Source organism: Trichechus manatus, unplaced genomic scaffold, assembly GCF_000243295.1.
Source record: "Trichechus manatus latirostris isolate Lorelei unplaced genomic scaffold, TriManLat1.0 scaffold00004, whole genome shotgun sequence".
In the NCBI taxonomy this organism is placed as follows: domain Eukaryota; kingdom Metazoa; phylum Chordata; class Mammalia; order Sirenia; family Trichechidae; genus Trichechus; species Trichechus manatus.
In genome coordinates, this window is record NW_004443940.1 from 29,154,898 (window position 1) to 29,179,876 (window position 24,979).

General features: G+C 41.5%; 1 protein-coding gene across 1 annotated transcript in view; it reads right to left on the minus strand.

The window, feature by feature from the left end:
- The window catches only part of SLC9A2 (solute carrier family 9 member A2), a 68,099-nt gene that overhangs the window by 41,176 nt on the left and 1,944 nt on the right, over positions 1-24,979 (minus strand). Inside the window, exon 2 of the mRNA XM_023733834.1 lies at positions 17,852-18,102. Within this exon, the coding sequence (XP_023589602.1) occupies positions 17,852-18,102 (251 nt within the window). The remainder of the gene's footprint in view (positions 1-17,851; positions 18,103-24,979) is intronic.

The window sequence follows — 24,979 nt, forward strand, 5'->3', positions numbered from 1 at the left end:
AACCACCTCGCCTTAGAAAGCTACAAATGAGTTAGACTCTCTCTCCAATTAGGGAGGTACACGCAAAACAGTCTCTCAGGAACAGTGAGGAAAAAAACCTTCTCTGCCCTCTCCTGTAGACCACTTTCTAGAGCTGACAGTCTTCCCCATGACTGTCAATTTGAGTTTCCTACATTTTTCTGAGTCACAAGAGACTTACAGAGCCGGGGAACGGTGCAGGCTAGCGCCTGACTGGCCTCAGCCTTACTAGGTTTGGAGTATGTGGCCAGGTGTGTCCTTGGTTACAATGTCAGGTCACAGCACATCTCGGTAGCACTCACGCTACTCAGAGGCACAATTTCTTCTTCCATCATTACATAAACGCGTGACAACTTCATGCCTGAAGTCCACGGTTCTCCTCCTCGTTCTGTAACATCAGCGTGACGATATCCACACCACCATAAAAACCTGAATAGATTCTACATTTTGCAAGATTCTAGTTGAATTTTGTAACTCTAAAGCTTCCTTTAAACATAAAACTATGGGCCTTTAATATTCCCAATGTAACCTTACTTTTATTAGCCCGTGCCATTATATTATCTTTTTCCCCTTTCCATACATTCCTCTCTTTTCTTATTGTCATATTTACTTAATATGATCGTGAACAGGAATTTAATATCAACAAGTATTTTATGAGCATCTACTCTAGGCCAAGTCCTGTGCTGGGGCCTAGGAAGATGCAATCAGATAAGATGCAGTTTCTACCTTCAATAGTTCATTATGGTGAGAAACAGTCATAAATAGATCAGGTAAGACAATACTTTAAGTGCTAAGAACGGGGTATGTGAATAATGGGGTGCAGAAAGAGAAACTGCTACTTCTGCCACGTATTTTCAATTGCCTCCTATGCATGCGAAAGCTGGACAATGAATAAGGAAGACCGAAGGAGAACTGACGCCTTTGAATTATGGTGTTGGCAAAGAATATTGAATATACCATGGACTGCCAGAAGAATGAACAAATCTGTCTTAGAAGAAGTACAGTCAGAATGCTCCTTAGAAGCAAGGATGGCGAGACTTCATCTCACACACTTTGGACATGTTATCAGGAGGGACCAGTCGCTGGAGAAGGACATCATGCTTGGTAAAGTAGAGGGTCATGGAAAAAGATAAAGACCCTCAACGAGATGGACTGACACAGTGGCTGCAACAATGGCCTCAAGCCTAACGAAGACTGAGGATGGCACAGGACCAGTCCGTGTTTCGTTCTGTCGTACAGAGGGTCACTGCGAGTCCGAACCAACTCGACGGCACCTGACAACAACCCTTCTCTCACAAAAGGGGGGACTCTGAGCAATGTGTCATGGAGAAGAGCTCACCAAGCAGGAAGAAGAGGAGGTAAGTAATTCAAGGGAAAGAAGAGATCACAAAGGAATGGAAGAGATAAACAGGGTGGAATATTCAGGGAATTGCCAAATGATTCTATTAGAAAGGAAGACAGGGAGATGATGTTAAGACATGAGGAAAAAAAGTCAGGAGCCAGATGATGAACCTGTTACACATAATGCTTAGGAGTTTAAACTTTATTCTACAGGCTGAAGGGAAAAATGAGAGATTCTGTCTTTGATCATATAACTAATGTCTATCTTTCCAAGTCAGCTGGGGAAGAAAGTGTCGTCAATGCTTACCACAGTGTCTGGTATGTCAATAATATATTTTGAATCAGTGACTAAATGAATGAATAACTTATTAGGAATGATGGGGTGATATGGACAGATTTGTATTTTAGAAAGAGAACCCTGAAGGACATACGAAGAACGGATTTGGAGGGGCATTAATCTGGAGGTCCGAGCATCAATTTGTTTCCTGCAATGGTTTGTCATTTTGTTTTCAAAATCTACTGCAGCAACTGGCCCCCATGATATCCCAAAACATGTCCATGTTTTGACAGGTGTTAGAGTCCATCCTGTGGGACTGCATGGAGGTAGAGTATGTATAGAAGTCACCAGTGCGTTCTGCTTTGTTATTATCTTGCCTCACGTCACGCTTTAACATAAATGCATGGTGATTATCACCAATTTAGAGATGGAGAAGCTAAAGTACTATAATCAGTGGTTTTTACATTCACCAGCAATTGAGGTTTTCCTCATCATTATATCATTCTAAATATACACAGGCAAAATTCAGGTCAGCTAATATTACCCAACAGTCTTTGGGGGGAGGGGGTTGGAGAAGACTTTCTATTTAGATAATATGTCATTTGACAATTATCTGAATAGAAATTTCCCAAAAGTATTTCTTTTTCTATAGCACTCCATGACTTTCTTAGAGCACTCAATACAGACTGCCTTCTATGGATACTCACTTATTCTCAACTAGAGTGTACACTTAGAGACACGAAGGACTAGGGTTCATCCACGCTCAGTATCGTTCCATGCAGGCAGCAGTATCAAGTAGGTGTTCAGTTAATGCTGGCAGAGTCTCATTTAATGAAGATGCCTTTCACTCAGGTGGTCATGATCACTAGCACCAAAGAAACTAGCTGTGAATTCTGAAGGCGAGTGATGAAGGCAGATTTCTGATAGTGAAGATAAAAAATGCATCCTGGGTGTGTTTCCATGAGGGCTTTGTATCGTTCATTCTGGTTGGAACCCCTGCGGAGAATTTGCATTTCCACCCCAGATATACTGAATCAGTATATCTATACTGATGGAACAGACTAGTTCAAAGCCCTGGTTTACATGCATATGGTGAAGAGGCTGTGCCTCAGTTGATTCAGTTTATGAATACAAGTGCTTATCCATTTTTTTGATAGATTTTCTAATTTCTATTCCCACGTTAGGAGACTTTTTCTGTAATCCGAACTGCTAAGAATTAGAGATGAACTGATAGAAAAAATGTTGCAAAATTCTTCTGCTCCCATTCCATATCTGTGTGTGATCTTAAAAACTGCAGAAAAAAATGACAAATAATCATTGTATATTCTCAGTAAGGAAACCCTGGTGGCGTAGTAGTTAAGAGCTCGGCTGCTAACCAAAAGGTCAGCAGTTCAAAGCAACCAGGCGTGCCTTGGAAACTCTGTGGGGCAGTTCTACTCTGTCCTGTAGGGTCGCTATGAGTTAGAATTGACTCGACAGCAACGGGTTTGGTTTATTCTCAATAAAGACTTCGCCAAAATATGAAACTGTCCACTGATCCGTGCCAAACATTAACATTGACGAAGAGCAATTAACATGCTTTCTCTGTATTCACTAACGTCAAATCTTGTGGTGAGTCAGGGTATACCATGAATGTTCTCAGAATAAAGCACTCACTCATGTGAAGTAACTTAATTATTCCAGGGCATATAATATAGTGAATTGCCAATTCCAGGAAACCAGAAAACAACAACCACAAAAAAAGTGTGAGTCTGATGTAGAAGAAAACACAAACAAAAATTGTTTTTCAAAGGAAGATGTAAGCATCAAAAACCAAACAATCTTTTCTGACATATAAAAAAAATAAAATAAAGTCAAACTATTGTAAATGCACAGTCATTCATGTAGTCTGGATGATGTCGTGAAGTTTCCACAACTTTTGTTTCTTCTTCTTTATATGATTTCAATTCAATTCATCTAACGGTTATAGATCACTTCACGTGCACCTAAAGCAGCCACGGTTTTATGTAGAAACAGAAGACACACGTGATCACAACTCATTGTCAAAAGTGTAATGAAACACAAGGTGTCAAGGGTCCCACAGGAGTCCAAGCGACTTCAGTTGAGGAGTGTTGAGAAAAGTCTCAGAGAAGCAGGAATATCTGACCTGGAGCTTGATGATAGACTTAAAGTTTTCCATGTGGAGAGCTACTGATATGTTTTGGGAGCAGGTGAGACCCAGGTATGAGAAACACACGTGCAAAAACCCCAAGTCAGACACACACACAGAATGTTCTTAGGGCTCAACATGAGCACTGGGCACATCAGAAAGAGGTGCTGCTTTCTGGAAGCTCTTACTGTTCCTAGCATGTATATCAAAGCAGTGTTTTTAAAATGGCGGAATACACCAAATTCACTGGAAATCCATAGTGACATAGAAATGCCTGGGCTCCATACAAGACCTACGGAATCTCTGGCTGAGACCTGGGAGTCTGCGTATTTAACAACCTTTCCAGGTGATTCCAAAACACATCGAAGTTTGTGGAAAGGAAGTAAGGGTATAGGCAGAGAATTCAGGGAAGGAAGAGGAAACGAGAAGAAAAGCTAAAAAAAAAAAAACTTGAATCATTTCATTTAAAACTGTATTAAAACAATTGTGGGGGTGAAAATAAGTGCTAGTATGAGATTTGGGGACTACTGTGGATTTAATTACCTTTTCACCTATTTTTGCTCCCCTCTGTCAAGTTTCATTACTTGGTTCCAAGTTTAGGTTCCCACCTTCTCTTACCCGAACTATCATGAAAGAGTCTTCATACAGGTTTTCCAGCCCTCGTCTCCACCTAAGTATCTTCACCCAGCTGCTAGTAGAGCTTCCCCACACCTGCACAGGGATCCCTCAGCCCTGGGAGCAGCCAGTGAGCCTGGGGTCACCAGAGCACCTAGACTTGACACCTCCAGTCTTTACCTCAGAGTACCATTAAAATATCATTTTGTATGGCTGATGAGGTAAAACTGTTTAGGAAGCACTCTGATAATAGGACTCATTAACAACCTACAATATGCAGATGACACAACCCTGCTTACTGAAAGTGAAGAGGACTTGGAGTACTTACTGAGGAAGATCAAAGACTACAGCCTTGGATTACACCTCAACATAAAGAAAACAAAAATCATCACAATGGGACCAATAAGCAACATCATGATAAATGGAGAAAAGATTGAAGCTGTCAAGGATTTCATTTTACTTGATCCACAATCAACGCCCATGGAAGCAGCAGTCAAGAAATCAAATGACATTATTGCATTGGGCAAATCTGCTGCAAAAGACCTCTTTAAAGTGTTAAAAACAAAGATGCCACTTTGAGGACTAAGGTGCACCTGACCCAAGCCATGGTATTTTCAATCACCTCGCATGCGAAAGCTAGACAATGAATAAGGAAAACTTAAGAAGAACTGATGCCTTTGAATTAGGGTGTTGGTGAAGAATCTTGAATACACCACGGACTGCTAGAAGAATGAACAAATCTGTCTTGGAAGAAATATAGCCAGAATACTCCTTAGAAGCAAGAATGGTGAGACTTTGTCTCAGGTACTTTGGACATGTTATCAGGCGAGACCAGTCCCTGGAGACAGACATCATGCTTGGTAAGGTAGAGGGTCAGCGAAAAAGAGGAAGACCCTCAACGAGACGGATTGACACAGTGGCTGCAACAATGGGCTCCAACACAGCAATGATCATGAGGACGGCGCGGGACTGGGCAGTGTTTCATTCTGTTGTGCGCAGGGTCATTGTAAGTCGGAACCGACTGGAAGGCGCCTAACAACAACAACACGATAATATATTCACCATAAAACAGAAATGCAATTGTGCAACTTCACTGCTTACAATTCGCAAATCTCCACTGTCTACAGAATAAAAGCAGGTCAAAACTATATGCCTACCTTGCTCACCATACTAGAGTTGAGTCATACTGAAGTTCCTTGGATAGCAGGGCATTGCATCTTGGAGTCTTTGGTTACACTTTTTCCTCTACCCAGAATGCCCGTCTCTCCATCTCTGAGGCTTCAAGTTAAGCATCATCAGTTCTACCCCCACTTCCTTCCCCTAGCTCTAACCCTAACCTGACTTTTCCTTTATAACATGTAGTCCACACAGATTGGAATGGTGGTCTCACTCAGTGATTTCTTCAGTTAAGCTCACTTCCTCCTTCTGGTAAGGGACCCTACTTCTCAGGCCATAGCGCTGGCCACATGTAACAGCCTAATCTAATCACAGTAATCCAAACACCAGGTTCTATAACAGCCCTTCCCTTGAAATTTTTTCTAACAGGAGCTGTCAGAGAAGCTCTCTCTTAACTCTCCAGGGACAGGGTTTCAAGATATAAATCTTAATTTGCTTTGACCCTGGTTTCATCCCTTTGGAGATGGCTGGCCTAGAAGCAAGCTATCATTCAGAGAAAGGCAAAGCTGCGAGAGGGTTCCTATGAGTTGAAATCGACTCGACAGCAACAGGTATACGTGTGTGTGTGTATGAAACCATTGCCGTCGAGTTAATTCTGACTCATAGGGACCCTACAGGACAGGGTAGAACTGCCCCATAAGGTTTCTAAGGCTGTAAAGCTTTATGGGAGCAGACTGCTACATCTTTCTCCTGTGGAGCAGCTAGTGGTTTTGAATCACCGACTTTTGGTGAGCAGCCTAGTGTTTTACCACCGTGCCACGCCTTTCTTGTTTAACCTGGTTTGATTTGGGTTCCTCTCACTAACACAGAGCCTCCCTGTACTGTTAAGAGTGGGACTCCTGGCTACAAGGACCATAGGTGACTCAAGTTACTTCAAATAGCCAAGGATTAACTTTAAGGACACACGTGGGAAGATGGAATCTTGGCCACTTGGCCAGGTCTCCTGGGAACACTGAAAGTGTCAGGCCTCATGTTTGACTGAGGTAAGGGCAAGTGGCAGCAGAGAGAGAGAGAAAGCACACAGAAAGAAACGCTACAGCGTCCAGAGGAGCGACTCACAGTCTGTCCTTGTCAAGAAAAGCAACACAGGAAAGCTCTGCGTTCACCCAGGCCGGCTTCCAAACCTTGTATAGAGAATAGCTGAGAAGGAAGAGTAGGCTTGTTAAATCAAGGTGAAGGAACGATAGTTTTTTTCCTTAGGACAGCTGTCACATTACTGGAAGAGCAAACTTTGACCCCAAGCATAATTTCTTGCTCTAACCCACTTCTAAAGGGGCTGTAAAACACTATGAACCCCATTTCCCCTACTTGTCACACTCTATAGTGCAAGCTGGGTGGTACCTGTACACTTTGTTTCTATATCCGTTTTCTGAAAACTCAGGAATTATACAATACTCTACATTTCTGATTTATAATCTTGTTTTCCAGTTTGGCCTAAATAATAACTAAAAAGCAATTTTTTTTTTTTTTTTTTTTTTTTTGCCTTATTGCATTTCACTTATACTTGCAAGGACCTGTAAAAGCAACATGGCATTTTCAATAGTAAGCTTTGGACCAAGGGTAATCCAGTGATGATTTGATCATCAAATCAAGTGATTGTCTACAATATACTTGAAACACAGGACAGCAGGGATATCTATACATATTATATATATATATTTAGATGAACACAGAGAACAGCCTAAAAACAGTTCAAAAAGCAAAGTGATACACAACGGTATCATCCAGTTATGCCAAAAATCTCCACTCTTCACCTAGATCGCTGAGAATCAGTTCTTCATTCAGGAGCAAACTGTTAAAAGTTTCACGTAATTTAAATTCAGCTGGCAAACACCAAGTTTCTTCCTGCCTAAAGAACTCACGAGTCACTCTTAAATCGACTCTATGATTTATACTAGGAAGGACCAGTAGTATGATTAATCCTAAAACAATAAAACTGTATCAATATTCTGGTTTTTTAGCTAAATGTCATTATGAGGATGTAATTGATTTGCACAAACCAGTCGAATACAGTTGTGTATTTGGTTTGATTATGCATTTTAATATTCCTTCCTAAAAAATTAACTTTCCTGTTTATGTCTTACTTAACCTAAAATTAATATTCCTTTAGTAAAAACTATCTGAGAAGCACGAGAAGAGACATGTTAGCAGACGGAGAAAGACTAACTAGCTTTAAAAATCTATCCATGATAATCTTCAAAAATGGAATATTTAGTTTTGCTTAGAGCTATTTATCTTATCATTATTATTATTTTGGCCTCCATCAAAAATCAAGTCTCATTTGAGACTTATCTAAAATAAGGCTCTTTGGAAATGACACAGCTAAGAAGCCACCAAAATCCTTTGGTCAGAAGGGCCCTCAAATTATATCATTTTATTCATTTGCTCTGAAAAAGAAATCCAAAAAATACATTTCACAAAATGAAAGCCTCTTGTGGTAGCATTTGTTATAACCGTTATTTTTACTTTTCATACTATGTTTTTAGAAACTAAAATACGTCATATGCTGCTTCCTGCATTCTTGCATACCTTCAAATACCTAATTACAAGCTGTGTAATTGAATCATATACAACTCATGTAATTTAGAATTCATGGGCTGTAGAAATTATATTACCCATACAGACCTTAATATATGGACTTTATTGATCTTCAGTTAGTCTGCAAAGTATAAAAATAGAGATTAAAAAGTTTTTTATGATGTTTTAGTTCTTAGAAGGCCCCTCCCTGGGTGGTACAGATGGTTTGGGCTCAACTCGTACCCAACTACTCGATGAAAGGTTGGCGGTTTGAACCCACCCAGAGGCACCTCAGGAGACAGACTTTGTGATCTGTTTTCGAAACGTAAAAACCCTCTGGAGCGGCTCTACGCTACCCACATGGGGTTGCCATGAGTTGGAATCAACTCAAAGGCAACTAACAACAACAGCTAATCAAAAGGTTGGTGGTTCAAAGCCACCCAGCGGCTCCATGGCAGACAGCCTGGCAATCTGTTTCCATAAAGATTACAGCCAAGAAAACCCTATGGAGCTCTGTTCTACTCTGTAACACATGGGGTCGCCATACGCTGGAATCGACTTGACGGCAACGGGATTGGTTTTGGTGTAGCTCTAAAAAATGAGGCAAGAAAATATATAATTTTGAATATGGAATATTAAAGTGTTTGTGTAAATTTTCAATTTCAAGTCAAGAAAAATATAAAATACCTCAACTTGGGGAATGTTTTTAAATACTTTGCTTATCTCCATTCCTGAAGGAATCACAACTTTTCCTCAGAGAGTCCTACTTTTCAGCCAACTGTTAAAGATGTTTATCTCAAAACTCCCTACACTGTGGTCCTTGGGTAACCTTTTTCCTTCCTCCAGCTTGCTTTAAATTGACTTCCTAATAATCACCAGCCACCCTCCACCTTCTTCTCAATTACTTCTCCTTTACTTTCTGACTTTCCCTATTTGCAAAGAAAAAATTCTTTTACGTAAAGGGCATGGTTACCATCAACAGAGGGGCAGTATTTCTGTTCTAATTTTCCCATCTTTTCATGCCCTGGTTTGTCAAAGGGAAGAAAACCTATCTCCACTAGTCTTCAAATGTCCAAATAGCAAAAACTAATGGTGAGCGCTGTAGAACAACGAGAACAATGCTAAGAGAAACAGATTGCAAGCCATATGCGAAATCTTAAACTTTCTAGTAGCCACATTTTAAAAAAAGGACAAAAGAAATGGTGAAATTGGTTCTAAAAATATTTAACACAACATATCAAAAATATTGTCATTTCAGCACGTAATCAACATAAAAATTATTAGTGAGATATTTTACAATCGTTTTTCCCACTAAGTCTTCAACATCTAGTATGTGTTTTAAACTTAGCCTACCCATTGCCATGGAGTCCATTCTGACTCATGGTGACCCCACAGGACAGAGTAGAACTGCCCCATAGGGTTTCTAAGGCTGTAATCTTTATGGAAGTAGATGCCACATTTTTCTCCGGCAGAGTGGCTGGGGGGTTTGAACTGCTGACCTTTCAGTTAGCAGCTGAGGGCTTAACCGCTGCACCACCACATCTCAATTTGGACTAGCCACATTTCAAGTACTCAACAGCCCCATGTGGTTGGTGGCCACCCTATGGGACAGCACTGAGGACCAAGGTGCCAGCGCACTGGTTTTGCTTCTCCACCATCCCTTAAATAACTGACTTCAAAGAACGAAGCAAATGCTGGCATTCACCCATTGACTCTATCTAATGAAACAGTTTAAATCTAAAACACAGTCGGAAGGAGGAAAACCCCACGAAAATAAATGCAAAGGGTTTCATGAATCATTTACACCGCTCTGACTGAGGTTTATAATTTCAAATGCTCCCCTGCATTTTCTAATCTCCTTGTGCAATTTAGGAAAAGACTGTACCAAAGCAAAGATGTGTCAGCCATCATGAAAACTGCATGTTTTTTGTTTGTTTTTACTTTTTGCTGCATAGCTGAACGCATCCAGAAAATTAAGGGAGCTACGCCGTGCTTCCTCATTATTTATCGAATTCCCTAACTCTTTTTGGTTCCTTTTCCCTGTGTGTGTTCTTCCTAAGAGCATTTCATATAAAATTGATCGAAGAATCAGTTAGGATGGAAGGCTACAAAGTTAGAAGTCTGCTAACTCAGTGTTCATTCCTAATAGTGCATTAATTTCTATTTCACCTTGGACAGTTACTTAGCATTTCTTTTTCACTGATGTTTGGGTAAAACAGTTTCTTATGTTCACTCACTTCTACCGTGTAGTGCAAATGGACAACTAAGACATAGAAAACAGAGGGGAATGGCTTGGAAACATGTGAAACGACACAAAAGCAAGATGATTTTCATTGTCTTAAAATAAAATGTCAAAGTTTACAAAACGGGTGGAAAGGAAATTAAATCGTTATCTCCATCAGAATCAAAAAATGCAATGCAAATAGTATTATTCACAGCACCACTTTACCTTACTGTCTTGGTTTTAATCTAACTCAGGTTTGCCAAAGGAAAACCTTCGGGGGGGCAATGAAAAGATTATTGTCGAAATCACGTCTAGGCCCAACTTCTGGAACGCTGACCTTCAGGAATTCCAAATGACCTTCACAGAGGAAGGTATTAAAACAAATCATCCCAATGAGCTGTCTTTAAAAGACTTAAAAACAAGGATTAAAATGGAAACACATTCAAACACACCACACACACACACACACACACACACACACACACACACACACCAGCACAGGTGTCCCTCCACCATAAAAGCCTCACTGACAATGTCTAATGTGAAATTCTTGATTGCCACATTTCTTCATGTGAGTGATACAATAATACATTTTCTCCTGTAAAATCCTTTTTAAATTACTTTCAAAAAGCGCTTTTTTGTAGTATGTCTATATATATATAGTTGCCATTTCAACATTTTTTACACTTACAATTCGGTGACATTAATTACGTTCATCATGTTGTACAACCAATATAAGCCCACATGCATCCTATACCTGTGCATCTTGTATGCGCATAAATTCAGGATGTCACTGAAAATTTCTCATATGCACGCCACAGAATTTCTCGCCATAACTCATAGGTATCTGGTTTCTTAATAAATTGCTCTTGCAAGGATACTTTTAGCATAGTTTCATATCACCGTCAATTTTGAACATAAAAACCATTGGAAGGTTTCAACTATTCATATTTAACAAATCTTAAATCTGCTGAAATTCATGAAGTGTCTAAAAACATAACAATTACATTAATATTAAATCAAGCCTCTTAAAGTTTAGGTGGAAAAAGGAAGACCATTGTCTCTATTGCTGGAATTCACTGTCTTCAGAGGTCTGGGTTTCTTCCCCTACATTCCAAACCACCCAAGCTGAATCTGCCCTGAGGTAGACAGCAGCAATAGCCCAGCTACGACATGCTTCCAAGTCACAGACGTGTCCCATCCCATAACACCCTAGTTTCTGTTGTCACGGGACTGAACTAGCCTGCCCATCTCAGTCCCCTTCGCCCTACACACCAACTTGTCCACGATGCATTGGGCCTTTTGATTCATTCAGCGTCACTTCCCAAAGAAGGAACGCGACACTTTAGGTTATTTTTGGTTGGTTTTACATGCTGTCATAAGGTGGCATAACCGTGGGCCTCGACGCATGTTTACATCGTGACAAGGGCTACGGTCATATAGCTGAGTTTCTGGCTACACATGATGATCACATCAGATTTTACAGGGATCAGTTACTGCCAGTGAGAACTGTCAGTGAAATCAGACACTATAATCAAAAATAAAACTTTTACTTACAAAGGCAACAGAAGGTGTAACGTCACAGTGAAAAGACCAGAAATCTAAGGTTATAGTCTTGGTCCCTTCTCTCCCTTCTTCCAAAACTCTCTACCTGTTCTTCACACTTCAAAGAGTTGATATGAAGGTCTTATTGACTTCACGTATTTGAAAGTATTTTATAAATACTATGTTTTGTACAATGTTTTAGGAATGGCCTGCAACGCGATGGGTTCTTTTTTTGGTTTTGGTTTTCATCTTTTGAGACGAACAGTGTAAAAACAATGTGGAGGCATCAGACCTCATCTAACTTCACAAGGAGGAGGGGAGAGAATCAAGATCACCATCAACCCAAGGCTGACTGCTGTGAGGTGGAGGTGAGACATACCTCCTCTCTCCAACCTTTTTTCTTTTACCAATTCCGACGCCAGCTATCCCTCCCACCCAAACCCATTGCCATCAAGTCGATTCCAACTCATAGCGACCCTATAGGACAGAGTAGAACTGCCCAATAGAGTTTCCAAGGAGTGCCTGGTGGATTTGAACTGCCAACCTTTTGGTTAGCAGCTGTAGCTCTTAACCACTATGCCACCAGGGTTTCCATGCACTCTCTAATTCTCTGCTGGTTCGATAATTCCTTGCAATGCCACACACTCACAGACCATACTCACAGTTATGGGGTTTATTAGGGAAGTAACAGACTACAATTCAGGATCAAGAACGACTCAAGATACAGTTCTTTGGTCAGGACAGCTTCTATGCCTTCAGGTAGGCCTCTCCCTCGGCCACCTGGCTCCTTAGCCTTTCGCCTGACCTGGCCTCTGTCCTGCTAGGGCAAGTGTTACAAAGTTCTTTAACTCTGCCAATAAGTGCCCAGAGGCACCTCAATCTGCCAGCAAGCCCCCTGCCTGAAAGCACTTGGCTCTCTTGCTCCATGCGTTGGCATGCCCACCGTAGCTGTCTTGCTCTGTGGGTACAAGTCTCCTGGTTTTGTTGCCACTGTTTCTCTGCCACTGCTTTTTATCATCTTGCGCCATCTCAGGTGTTACAGATCTCTCTCTGTCTCCTGGGTCTAGGAGATTCTCAGCCCAGGGACCCTGGGTCTAAAGGATGCACTCTGCTCCTGTGTGTTCTTCTTGGTGGTAGTGAGGTGCCCTCTTCCTGCCTCTGGAATGGTTCATTTTAAGCCTAGTGGGATGGCAAAACTGACCAATCTCCTTGTTAGGGTTCCATACACCTTATTTGCATGGCCCCACCCTTGGAAGTGCTCCACGCACCTTATCTGCATTGTTATCAAGCTGTCCAGTCCCCTTGGTGGGCCACAAGCACCTTATCTGCAATCATTTTGTAGGAGTCACAAGACCATAAATGGCTAAAAGGGCCATATAAAGTAATTCATTGCACCGAAAACAGTAAGCATGAACTAGTAATTCTGGCAGTGTAGGGTTATGATTTCCTATGATTGGTTCTTGAAGAGATGGTTTTGTAGATGCTACGAATGACAACCAAGAGAAAATCGACAGACGCTATGAAATGGAAAACAAAGGCACACCCTCCCATTTTCCTCAAAGTCTTAAATAGATGCCAATTACCAACACATATTAAGAAAATCTGGAAGATGAGACAATGTGATCTTCACATCTTCAAAAGGAACTGCCTCAGGCCAGGGAGCTGGACCTGCTCTGGAGACTTCATTTCTGAGCCTATCATTACAGAAACTTATGATACATTCTCGTGTTTTAAATTTCATTGAAATTTGCTGGTTTCTATTTTTAAAAGTGGATATTGGGATATATTCTGGTCTGGCCTAATAACTGGAGGCCCAAGTTCTGGGTCTAACTCTCCACTGAGTCACCCCGTGGCCATGTTTTGCCCATGTGGGCCTCAGTTTACTCATTCGTAACACGAGATTAACAATCACCACTTCCTACTTTCTTGACAAGAACGGCGCTAAAATAATTAAGACGACAGACAGAAAATACTTCAAGTACCCTCAAGGGAAAAGCGATTAAGGAATTATTAATCTATCAAAACAAAACTAAGAATTATTAGGCATCTACTCTCTTATCTGAAGGAGGAGTTAGCCATCTTCTGAAATTCCTGGAGCACGAGAGAGGAAAGCGTTTCCCTGGCAGGCCACAACTGCTATAGGTGCCAAGGACCTCTCCCCAGGACAGCGAGTTTCAATGTTCCACCAGAGCAGAGACGACTGTGTGCGGGTAGAAGGTGAGGACCAGAAAGGTGCCTGATGTCCAAAGGGGAAGACCAATGTCCCATCTTAGGGCATTTCTGGATTGGTCCAAATTTAGTGTCCTTGGGTAAAGAAAGGAACTATCAGGGATTGCCAGTGTTATATTTCTGAGCATTTTTCTGAACATAAAGCCCAAATACAAGCCGAGGCATGAATTTTTAACATCAACAGCCATTAATTTATACCTTTATATCCCCTACTCTGGTACTTTTTTACTCCACGGCACTCAGGGTTATTAATTTGGGAAGTTACTGGTTTAGGAGACAAATAGCAATTATCCCTTAACATTAGGCAGGAGTTCTATGGAAACTAACTCTGAACACACACACACACACGCACACACAGATCTCTATTACAACCATTTATTCCAGTAGAGTCCCAAATGAACTGAAGAAGAAAATGAACAAACAGGGAATTTCATCTACCCTCTTGGTTTCTGTAGCAAAACCATTGTGAACTCACAAGAAGACACGAGCGTAAGTAGTTCCTTAACATTAAATTCAACTTAAATGGGGAAACCAAATCTAAAAATGACCATAAATCATCTCTCCAAAGTGCTTCTAATACAGGGGATGGGAAGACAGGCCTAACGCCACCCCATAATCTGTAATGTATTTGGTATGAGTGAAAATCACAGGAAACCAGAGCTGCGTGATGAAAATAAAGAGCAACAGTCGACTTTGTGAAGAGCAAGGCACATTGCTTTCAGCGTCTCAGAGAAAGCAAGATGCTGGAATCCTGCCCAGGGCTTCCCAGGTTGCAAGACTGACTGCATTTTGAACCCAAATCCAGCTCTTCTGTTATATAGAAGGTTACTGCTTTTTAACCGGATTTTTAACAACTACCTGCTTCTTTAGCAATATTCTGGGAAAGGCTGCCCAGTGGTCTACCCAAGCAAGACAAAGATGACCTACAAAAGGTTACTGAATATGGAAGACTGTAAGGAGAGGAAGGGAGAAGAGAGAAATGGCTGGAAGAAGAGAGGGAGGGACAAGGGAAGGAGGCAGCCCAGTAGGCAAAATTCAAAAGACCACATTTCATAGCTTTACACCGTTTACAAATTAACAGAAAGGTGGTTTAACCTCTACACCAACCTTCCTTTCTAGGTGGCTGCTGGTCACTCTTCAGCAAACAAAGGAAAGCACTGAGCATGCTCAGCACGCCAGGTGCCTTCATTCCATTAACCTTAGAATTTGTTATTAAATGGCACGAGAATGAATGCAGTTAGCATAAATAGGATAGGAATGTCTGCACTCAGTACAGTTTAAGTCCGGAAAAAACCTCCTAGTTCTATAACAGAGGTGCACAAGAATGTGCAATTTTAATTAAGTCATTATTGTATCCTCTGGACCAACATCCCAAGGTAAGCACAGTGATTACAAGATGGAAGTGCACATAATGGACTTCAAAGGTGGAAGCCCCTACCTACCCCACACAGAAGCATCACATGTGCGCAGCTGCTGAATAGCGTACTGATCATCCCGCGTTAGAAAACTGGGTGTTACTTCTGAGAACAAACACATGCAGAGAAAAATCTGTCCCTTAATCTGCTATCAAATTACACTGGGTGCGCACAGTAATACTACATGCAAAGAATTTTAAACTTCCCGTAATTTCTTATTTAACGGTTTATTTTAGTGTACTATGTGCAATTAAAATATTAGCTTAAACATAATAATTTTCTGTACACTAAGTTGTAACATAAATATTCACTTTTAGGTTAGAAACAAAGGTAATGCCTTTCATCCATCAGCATGCCACAGCGGATAATTAACCCTGGTGCCGCAGTGGTTAGGAGCTTGGCTGCTAACCAAAAGGTCGACAGTTCAAATCCACCCGCTGCTCCTTGGAAACCCTATGGGGCAATTCTACTCTGTCCTATAGGATAGCTATGAGTCGGAATCAACTCAACGGCAACAAGTTTCGGGGTTTATTTAGCAGGGCTACGTGGCCCCATTTGTACCTCATCTCCCAATTTCCAGAGCAAGTAAGCCCGTGATCGGTTCTTCACGAGTGGTCAGCGACTTAACGCAGTGCACACCTTCCAAGCCGTGTGGACCCCAGGTCTCACCGCCATTCCTGAGCAGAGCTGCACCAGGACTCCAACCCCATCCAACTCCTCAAACCCTCCCCCATCCTCTGGATCCTCCCTGAGCCCAGTATCTGCCCTTGAGATTACAGAGGTGCTTAGATAGCTACTCTGTGGGTGTTCTAGAACTTTTCAGTAGGCACATCCTCAGGAGTATCAGACATACCCACAATGCAATTCAAGGCTCTCACACATACCGTTATTACAACGCTGCTGAGAAGGCAGATTCTAACTGCCGCCCTCGCGCTCTTTTTACAGACCTTACCCGCTACCTGATAGTGTGTTTTCAATGACACTGGGTAGGAACCGTGAGGAAACTGGATGTCATACAAATGATATGAATAGCAACCAGGAGGATGCACAGCGTTTCATTACTGGGTCAAACTGGATTAATATGTTGCTTTATTTAGATTCCTCTCTGAAACAGAAAACCACACAACCTTTTAACACATGACCTTCCTTATAATGGATTCCAGCTCTTCTGGGGGAGGTGAATTTGACATTTTAGCCTTCTTTCACTGCTTTTGATACCAAGTAGCACATACCAAGAAAACCAAACCCATTGCTGTGGAGTAGATTCCGGCTCAAAGCAACACTCTAGGACAGAGTAGAACGCCCCGTAGGGTTTCCAAGGAGCGGCTGGTGGGTTCGAACTACCTACCTTTTGGTTAGCAGCCAAACGCTTAACCACTATGCCACCAGAGCTCCAAAGTAGCGCATGGGAGGAGAAAATCAAAATAGCCCTTAAAGCGTCACCGAAACCAGGTTGCAAGAAAAAATTTTAGAAAGAAACCAGGCTTCTGTTTACAACAACAAAGCTCTAAATATGTACAGCAGGGCTTAGCATCGAGCCTGGCACATACTGAGCAGTTAAAGAATATTTGTCGAAATAAAAACTTCAACTAAAAGACAATAACTTATTAAGTATTTCTCACTGACCATATATAGAAGATGACCATAACATAGCAAGGTTTGTTTTTGGAAGCTTCCAAACACATCCACACCCAGTGAGTACCCTCCTTCAAAGTGATTCTCTGAAGACTAAAATCATATTCAAACACGGCCATTCTTCAGCCCTCTTGTAAAAATTCTCTTTGAGAACATCCTTCAGAATCAGTTTGCACATGATATAAATAAATTTCTTGCTTTATGATCATACCTCTTGATTTAAAAAAAAAAAGGCTAAACTTACTGTGCTTTGAATGACTTTAAGCTATTATCTCAAATCAAAACTATCATACAAACTGAGTATTTTCTGCTACCGAGATTATTCAAATGAATATGCATATGCAATTCCAGAAGAACTCCCAAAGCAATCTGGGTGATGCAGCCTTGTGGGAATAAGTTTATAGACTCCAACAGTGACAACACCGAGTGGGCATCAAATCCATACAGCGTCTGATCTTCAACCCAAGATTGTGTTGTCGTATTTCACGAGGCCCAAAGGATAACTTTTAAGCAGTCTTCCACTTCAGTATCAGGTAACTTTAAACACATTTGGTTGATAGATATTTTCATTTCAAAGATTTCATTTAATCGTTCTTAAAAGAATTGAAGGGAAGCTACTCTTTTGCAGAACCTATTCAAATTTCATAGCTTAGACGACACCAGTTCAAGAAATTAAGTGGTTTTAACAGAATTATCAGTTAAATACTTACGCCATGATGCCTGAGAGGTGAAACATCTCAGCTGTTATATAGGACAGATAACTGTACAGGAAGACAAAGAGTGGCTCAATCACCCGGATATTGTGTGTGAACCGAGTAGTAAATGCTGCTATAAATCCCAGGAAGACGCCAATCAACACCCCACCAATTCCCACGACAAAGAAATTAGCAATTCCAGCAAACACGTCAATGGTCTCAATGGTCTTCATCTGGCAAAAAGACTTGAACAAGTTGTACAGGACCTGTGGGAGAAAGCAAACACATTGTCAAGACCCCTTACAATTTTCCCAACACCATTTGGGGCACAGAAAAATCTACCTGGCCTTCCAATAAGGACAATTGTTTTGTGTACCAAGATGGATGGATAACTGGCGATAATTATGTATTTGTTTATCTTATATTTTAATACTGTGGTTTTAAACAACAAAAATAAAACCTTAGATAATAGTGTGTTGTAAGGGAAACTGTTTCTAAAAGAGAAGGAAAGGAGAATTCAAAGTGATTACATAACTTACACTCAAAACATTCTTTTCTAGATATCATCTGAAAGGTTATTGTAAAATATTTGGTTGCCATCAAACACACCCTTCTTCTATTGCCATTGCTTGGGAAGCCGTATGTCATGGAAAAACTTGTCAGTGCTGCTGTGGATTTATTTACCATTTAAGGCCCTATCATGGGGTCACACCACAGAAGGGATTCACCACAGCAGTACAGGTACCCTACTTCAAGCTTCCTCCTCCCACCTCTTACCCCCCGCCCCATATACATGGCTGGTAATATTAGGAGTGAAACATGAGACCTGAAGGAATTTTCTTAAAGCAAAGAGGCAGCAGCTTCTGTGTGTGGTGGTGTTGCTAGCTGCCGTACAGTCAGCCCCCAACTCATAAGGGCCCCATTCACACATGAACAACTAAACAAAACACTGCCTGGTCCTGCACCGTAATCGGCTGCGAAATGAACCACTGTGATCTACAGTGTTTTCATATGTTAATTTTCAGAAGTCGATCTCCAGGCCTTTCTTCCTAGTTCATCTTGGTCTGGAAACTCTGCTGAAACCTGTTCATCATCACAGCAACACTCAAGCCTCCACTGACAGGTGGGTGGTGGCTGCACATGAGGTGCACTGGCCAGAAATTGAACCTGGATTTCCTGCACGGAGGGTGAGAATTCCACCAGAGAACAACCAATGCCCCTTGTGTATGTGTGTGTGTGTGGCAAGCGGATGTACATCTGCTGTAACTACATACAGACATACTTTGTACCCTGAAGTACTTGACTACATTGTTGTTTAGTTTCTGAAAAATATATGCAGTATTTATATTGTCTTAGTTTAATTAATGCCTCAAAAATGTGAGGAAATTTACAACCGTTGTGCAATATGCTTTCAAACATGTTTCTGAGGGTCACTGAGTCAATTAAAATGGTAAATGAGGGCTTAAAATCAACCGGTTTTTTCACAAAGTCATTAAGTAAAATAAAAATCAGGTGGGCGCCCTGCTTCTTTTCTCCGTAATATTTACATTCCGGGAGCAGCCGGGACCTCCAGGAGAGCAGACCGTGACAGCATGTCAGGGCCAAAGGCCTTTCCGAGCGAGCGCTGTGCTACGCCCTCATGTGGGTTTTGAGAAACCCAAAATTTAACCGATTTGTCCGCAGTCACACCAAACGCCAGATGCAATACCAGAATCCAGGTCTCCTGACCAGGGGCAGATTATCCAATAGGCAAGGTAAGCATGCTACTTACCTTGCTTACCAGATTCTCTATGGTGAATGCATTCACCTTTTTTCACCACATCAAAGATTCTGCTTCTGGTATGGCTGGCATCTCTCTCCCTCAACCCCACGGCACCTTCCTACAGAATCAAAGCCTCTTGTACAATCCCTGACAGGGGTGGATGACCCAGCAAGCAAGGTAAGCACGGGCTTACTTGTAAAATGCAGTGAAACCCATGCGAAATTTTTCACTACCGATTTGTAAGAAAGCACAAGTAAACTCATGCTTACCTTGCCTATTGGATTATCTGGCCCTGCTTCTGACCTTCTGGTTAAGTTTTTCAAGGTTCAGCCACTGGGAAGTGAGTCAGAATCTCTCTGCTAAACTTCGTGTGTCCTGGTGTCACTCTCTCTACCGACCCATGGTCCTTGATAGCCTACCCATTACAGGTTTTGTGTGATCTCTACTGGATTATAAACTCCTTGCAGTCAAGAATCATACCTTATTGTGATTTATATCTTCAAGGTTGCCTAGCAGATGACAACAGATATCTGCTGGCTTGTAAAAAGTAGAGGATAATTACTTAGAAAGCAGCGGGATTGCCCTTTCTTCTAATAGTTGGTGTAACACTCAAGAGCATTTGGCACCTTACCACCAAGAAATGATCGGAATAAGAGAAGAAGAAAGCAATTCACTCCTCCAAGGACTTAAATATCTTGAAGGCATCATCGTCCCCCAGAGAAGATACTGGCTTCAGATGGCAGTCGCTTCCTACTTCCATCCAGAGGCACCGGTTTTATCAGCATCCACATACCACAATCACTTCCTGAGAGACAGGAGATGTGCTGTATATACCCCTTGCCTCCAAACAGCCAGATCCAAAAGGTGGCCATCACTCGCAGCTCTGAGGACAGATGGGTTTACCAGCTGTCCATTTCTGCATGACAACCTCTCTACCAGATCACTCCAGGCACTGTGCTACCACCCACAAGGTCCTCAGCTTCTGCCATCCATGCTTCCAGCCTGCATGAGCGAATCTCGTCTCCTTTGCTCTAAACCCACCCGGCCCCCACCCTTCAGCCACCATAAGACTTAATTCCTTTAAATGCTGCCATTCCATTTTTCACCCCCAAGTTTGAAATCTTTGACTGCCTGACTCTGGAAAGGCTTAATAGTCTCACCCCATATGCCTGGCATACTTTTTTTTTTTACTGCTTTCCAGCATCCTTCAGTCTGGGGGTGAGGTCTTATCACTGCCCCACAAAACGCATGACATGTTTTCATACCTGCCCCTGGTTTTCCCGCTCTGGTTTCTCTTGGCAGAACCCAGTACCACTTTCTTCCCTAAACCTATGGAAACGTCACCTGTCTTCCAAGACCTGCCTGAAGCTATTGTTCCTCCAAAAAGTCCTCGTACGTTCCTATTGCTCTTGTAAATCACCCTTTCCTCTCACCTCCTCCAACACAGAGGATCTCCAAAACCATTCAGCACTTAGTAAGACACCACCTTGTGTTGCTGGAGCTGCCTCTTGAGCGCTTGCCTCATTTCCCCAACAAAATTATGAATTCCTTGCCCACAGAACCCTTGCCTCATTCTTCCTCACTCCCCAGCCCCTAGCCCAAGTGGCCCAATGACGAGCCCTCCAAGAAAATCTCACATACTAATCCCTAGCATCAACAGAAAGGCCATAAATGTGTACTCTCTCCAAAACCCTTTTTCTGAAAACTCAATCCTTCAAATCTGTTAAAGGTACATTTTGTTTTAAATATCCCTTTAGGTTTTTCAAGGAGTAAAGCTGAGTCCTAGGAACTTTATTGTCAGCACAAGGGTCAGAAGTTACATTTTGATCATTCCACTGCCTCAGATGCCTCTGGTAAAGGAAAGTACCAGAAACTATCTGAGGTAAAATGTTACCTTGACAAAGAGAAAGCTTTCCACAACCTCCCACCTGTTTTACACTGAACCGGATGTCTAGTGATCAGCACAAGATAAAATTCTTTTAGTTATACTAGCCACAATCCCATAGTTAGCTCATTCCAATTAAATCCTTTAACTTTATCATAAGGAAATCTATGTAGAAAAGTGCTTTTCCGTTGTAATTAATTAAATATGAGCGTTTATATATATCTGTGTGTGTGTGTGTGTGTGTGTGTGTGTGCGCGCGCGCGCGCTTTCATTTTATTCCAAAGAATGTCCTAACTACTGCTAGGTCTCTCTTGTGTCTGTGGAAAGCTGACCTCAGCTTGACACGTGTATTTCTAAGACGCTGATGTGTCAGTGATGACTGACGGCTGAATTCCGTAATGGGCCGAGGACTTTCAAATCTTTCAAATAATCAAAGCATACTCATTATTATCATCGCTAAAATAAGTCCATACCTGTGTTACAATTAAACCTGTTGCCATCGAGTCGATTCTGACTCATAGCAACTCTACAAGACAGAGCAGAACTGCCCCATAGGGTCTCCAAGGAGCGGCTGGTGGAGTCAAACTGCCGACGTTTCCGTTAGCAGCCGAATGCTTAACCGCAGTGCCACCAGGGCTCCTGTGTTAAAATCGGGAGTTATCTATTTTGAACATTGATTAAAAATGTGTAATAATTTAATGATTTAATGAAATCATGTAAAGCCAAGATGAAAACTATACAAACAGAATTACTCTGTTACAGAAGAATAGTTTTCAGGTTACTTTTTCTTATCTGAAACATAAAGGATACCATTTTTACATAAGGAATTGTAGATTTGTTCTGTTATTTGCAAAAGCAAAATTAAGTGCCATGTGGTCACGGTGTACCGTCCAGCTTGCTGCAGTTAAATCCACTGCACAGTGAGCAATGCCTGGACCACTCAAGGTCATCACTAGCTTCTTCTGCAAAGCCAGCTCTCCTTAACCAGCCAAGCTATGGTAGATTGAGGGACCTCTTGTAAGTGTACATGGAAAACTTACTCGAATACTCAATTTTCGCATTCATACAATTAACATTAACACAACGTGAACATTAGTCATTCGATTACGAACTCTATGGAAACAGCAGGACTTCTCAGATAACTGAGTGCCTGAATAAGCTTTGCCAAGGAAGGGAAACTTTGAAAAGTTTTCATAAAATATTTACTATAAAGGAAAGCACAAAAATACTATTTAAAAATATCCCTGTTCCTATTTCCTTAAACTATCACAAACAGAAAACTCAGCATTTGGAATGATTTGATGCTGGTAAATACAGAACAAAAATTCATATATTAAATGTTGTTAATATTTTAATTAATTGTTACATTTCAATTAGTTATAATTATTAGATTATTAATTACTTAAATGATTGGTTTTACTCGGTTAATTAAAATATTTTTACCTAAAGCTTTATAACAATTTTTTTAAAAAGGTTTCTCATCTCTTTAGGTAGTCTAGCCTTTCCAATTCAATGCAGCAGGACTTCAGGGAAGTTCAAGGAGACTCTTGAGTTATCCGGTTATATGTTACCCAGCGTTGCTGTGAGTCTGCAGGAGAAAGGACCCTTCCACATCAGGCCGGCCTGCCACCCATCAGATGTGCCACGTTCACACTCCTTTTCCTTTCTGACAGTGGCCATACTCTGCTCCAAGTCTCATTTGCAGTCCACCAATAAAGCCATAAGCGCATCCCAAAATGTCTCCCCTCAATACTGTTATCAATAGGAGCCCTGGTGGCACAGTAGTTAAGGTCAGCAGTTCCAGTCCACCAGCTGCTCCTTGGGAACTCTATGGGGCAGTTCTACTCTGTCCTGTAGGGTCGCTATGAGTCAGAATCAACTAGATGGCAAGGGGTCTGGTTTTTGGTATGGGCAATAACTTATCTTCCATAAAACATCTTACCTCTACCTATCGGGGGGACCTGACTAAGAAGCGAAGTTAGCAATTTTTCATACTACTGTTCTAATTATTCCAAATACCTGGTCAACTTGGCCCACTGTTCAGATAATTCAGAGAGACAAACATCAGGTAGGTTTATTTTTCGCATTGGCTAGGAAAACCCTTGGGTGTGCCCTGATATCTTGTGCTTCTGGCTGTGAAGGCCCATGGGCTGTCCGCTGAGGGTGTATTAACCTACCAGGATATATAACCTCTTTTATGTGAAGTCATTACAGTGGTCGTGACCTACAGGTTCTGGCCTTGTGACAAGGGCTCCCACATCTAAAGACGAGCCATGTCCTTTTTCTGCTCTTGCCCTGCTTCCCATATTAGAATGGCAGACCTTCGCTCTGGCCCACTGCCCTCCCTGGCTTAGCCCTCCCTCTCTGTCTCCAAAACCACGTTGGATGGCTTCGCGCCTCTTGACAGGAAACACAGAATAAGATTCTGGAAGGCCCGGGCCTTTGCACACTCTAAACAGTGGTTTAACAAGATCCTTTTCTGAAATTCGATTCTTGACAAACTCAAAGAATGGAGGGCTGAGATGTCTGAATGAAAGATTTTATAACAGGAAGGAAGGCAGTGTAAAGGCATGGCATATATTCTGAAAAGGGCCTGACTTGACTGCAGGTAATGTAGTAAGGTGTTATTATTTCCTGGTAAAGTTTCCTTAGATGCGTTCTAAGAATCCCACATTAAAATGTCCTCAATCTCCCCCATCACGGGTAAAATTTACATACCCAAACATAAGTCACAATGGAAAACTTGATGCTTCAGAAATTGAAATGAGGCACAAAACGTCTTCATTATTTTGGAAGTTTCTCAGTTAAATATCAGCACTCGTAAGTTGATGAATAATCACTGTTAATGAGTGATGGAATAAATGAAGGGGATTTTATTACTTGAGGGAGGTAACTTAGCTGCCTTTAAGTCTCACATTCTAAAAAAAAATTGGATTTCTTTGTCAGTAAATTGTTTTCTACATAAGAATGTCCACACGGGATTAATGAGTATCATTAAAGATGATACTTAATTCAGTTAGGGGTCTAATTTTGTAGTAGCATATAGGCTAACAGAAAAACATTGGTTTCTGCGCTAGCCGTGAAATGAGTCAGGAATAGCATTTTGATGATAGCAACTAATGGAGAGTGCAGTATGAATCACTTCAGTTACTTCACTGCACTTTACTTAACCTTCTCCACCTCACTTTTCTTATCTGCAAAATGGGAAGAATACCTATTTTATCTACCACCACATAGGTTGTCACAAAGACTGGAGCCCATGCGAAGCATTCAAAAAAGTTAGTGGTTATTGTCACAGACTGAACTACGTCCCCCTAACAATGTGTGTATCAGTTTGGCTGGGCCATGATTCCCAGGATTGTGTGGTTGTCCTCCATTTTGTGATTGTAATTTTCTGGTAAAGAGGATTAGGGTGGGATTGCAACACCCTTACTAAGGTTACATCCCCGATCCAAGAAAGGGAGCTTCCCTGGGGTGTGGCCTGCACCACCTTTCA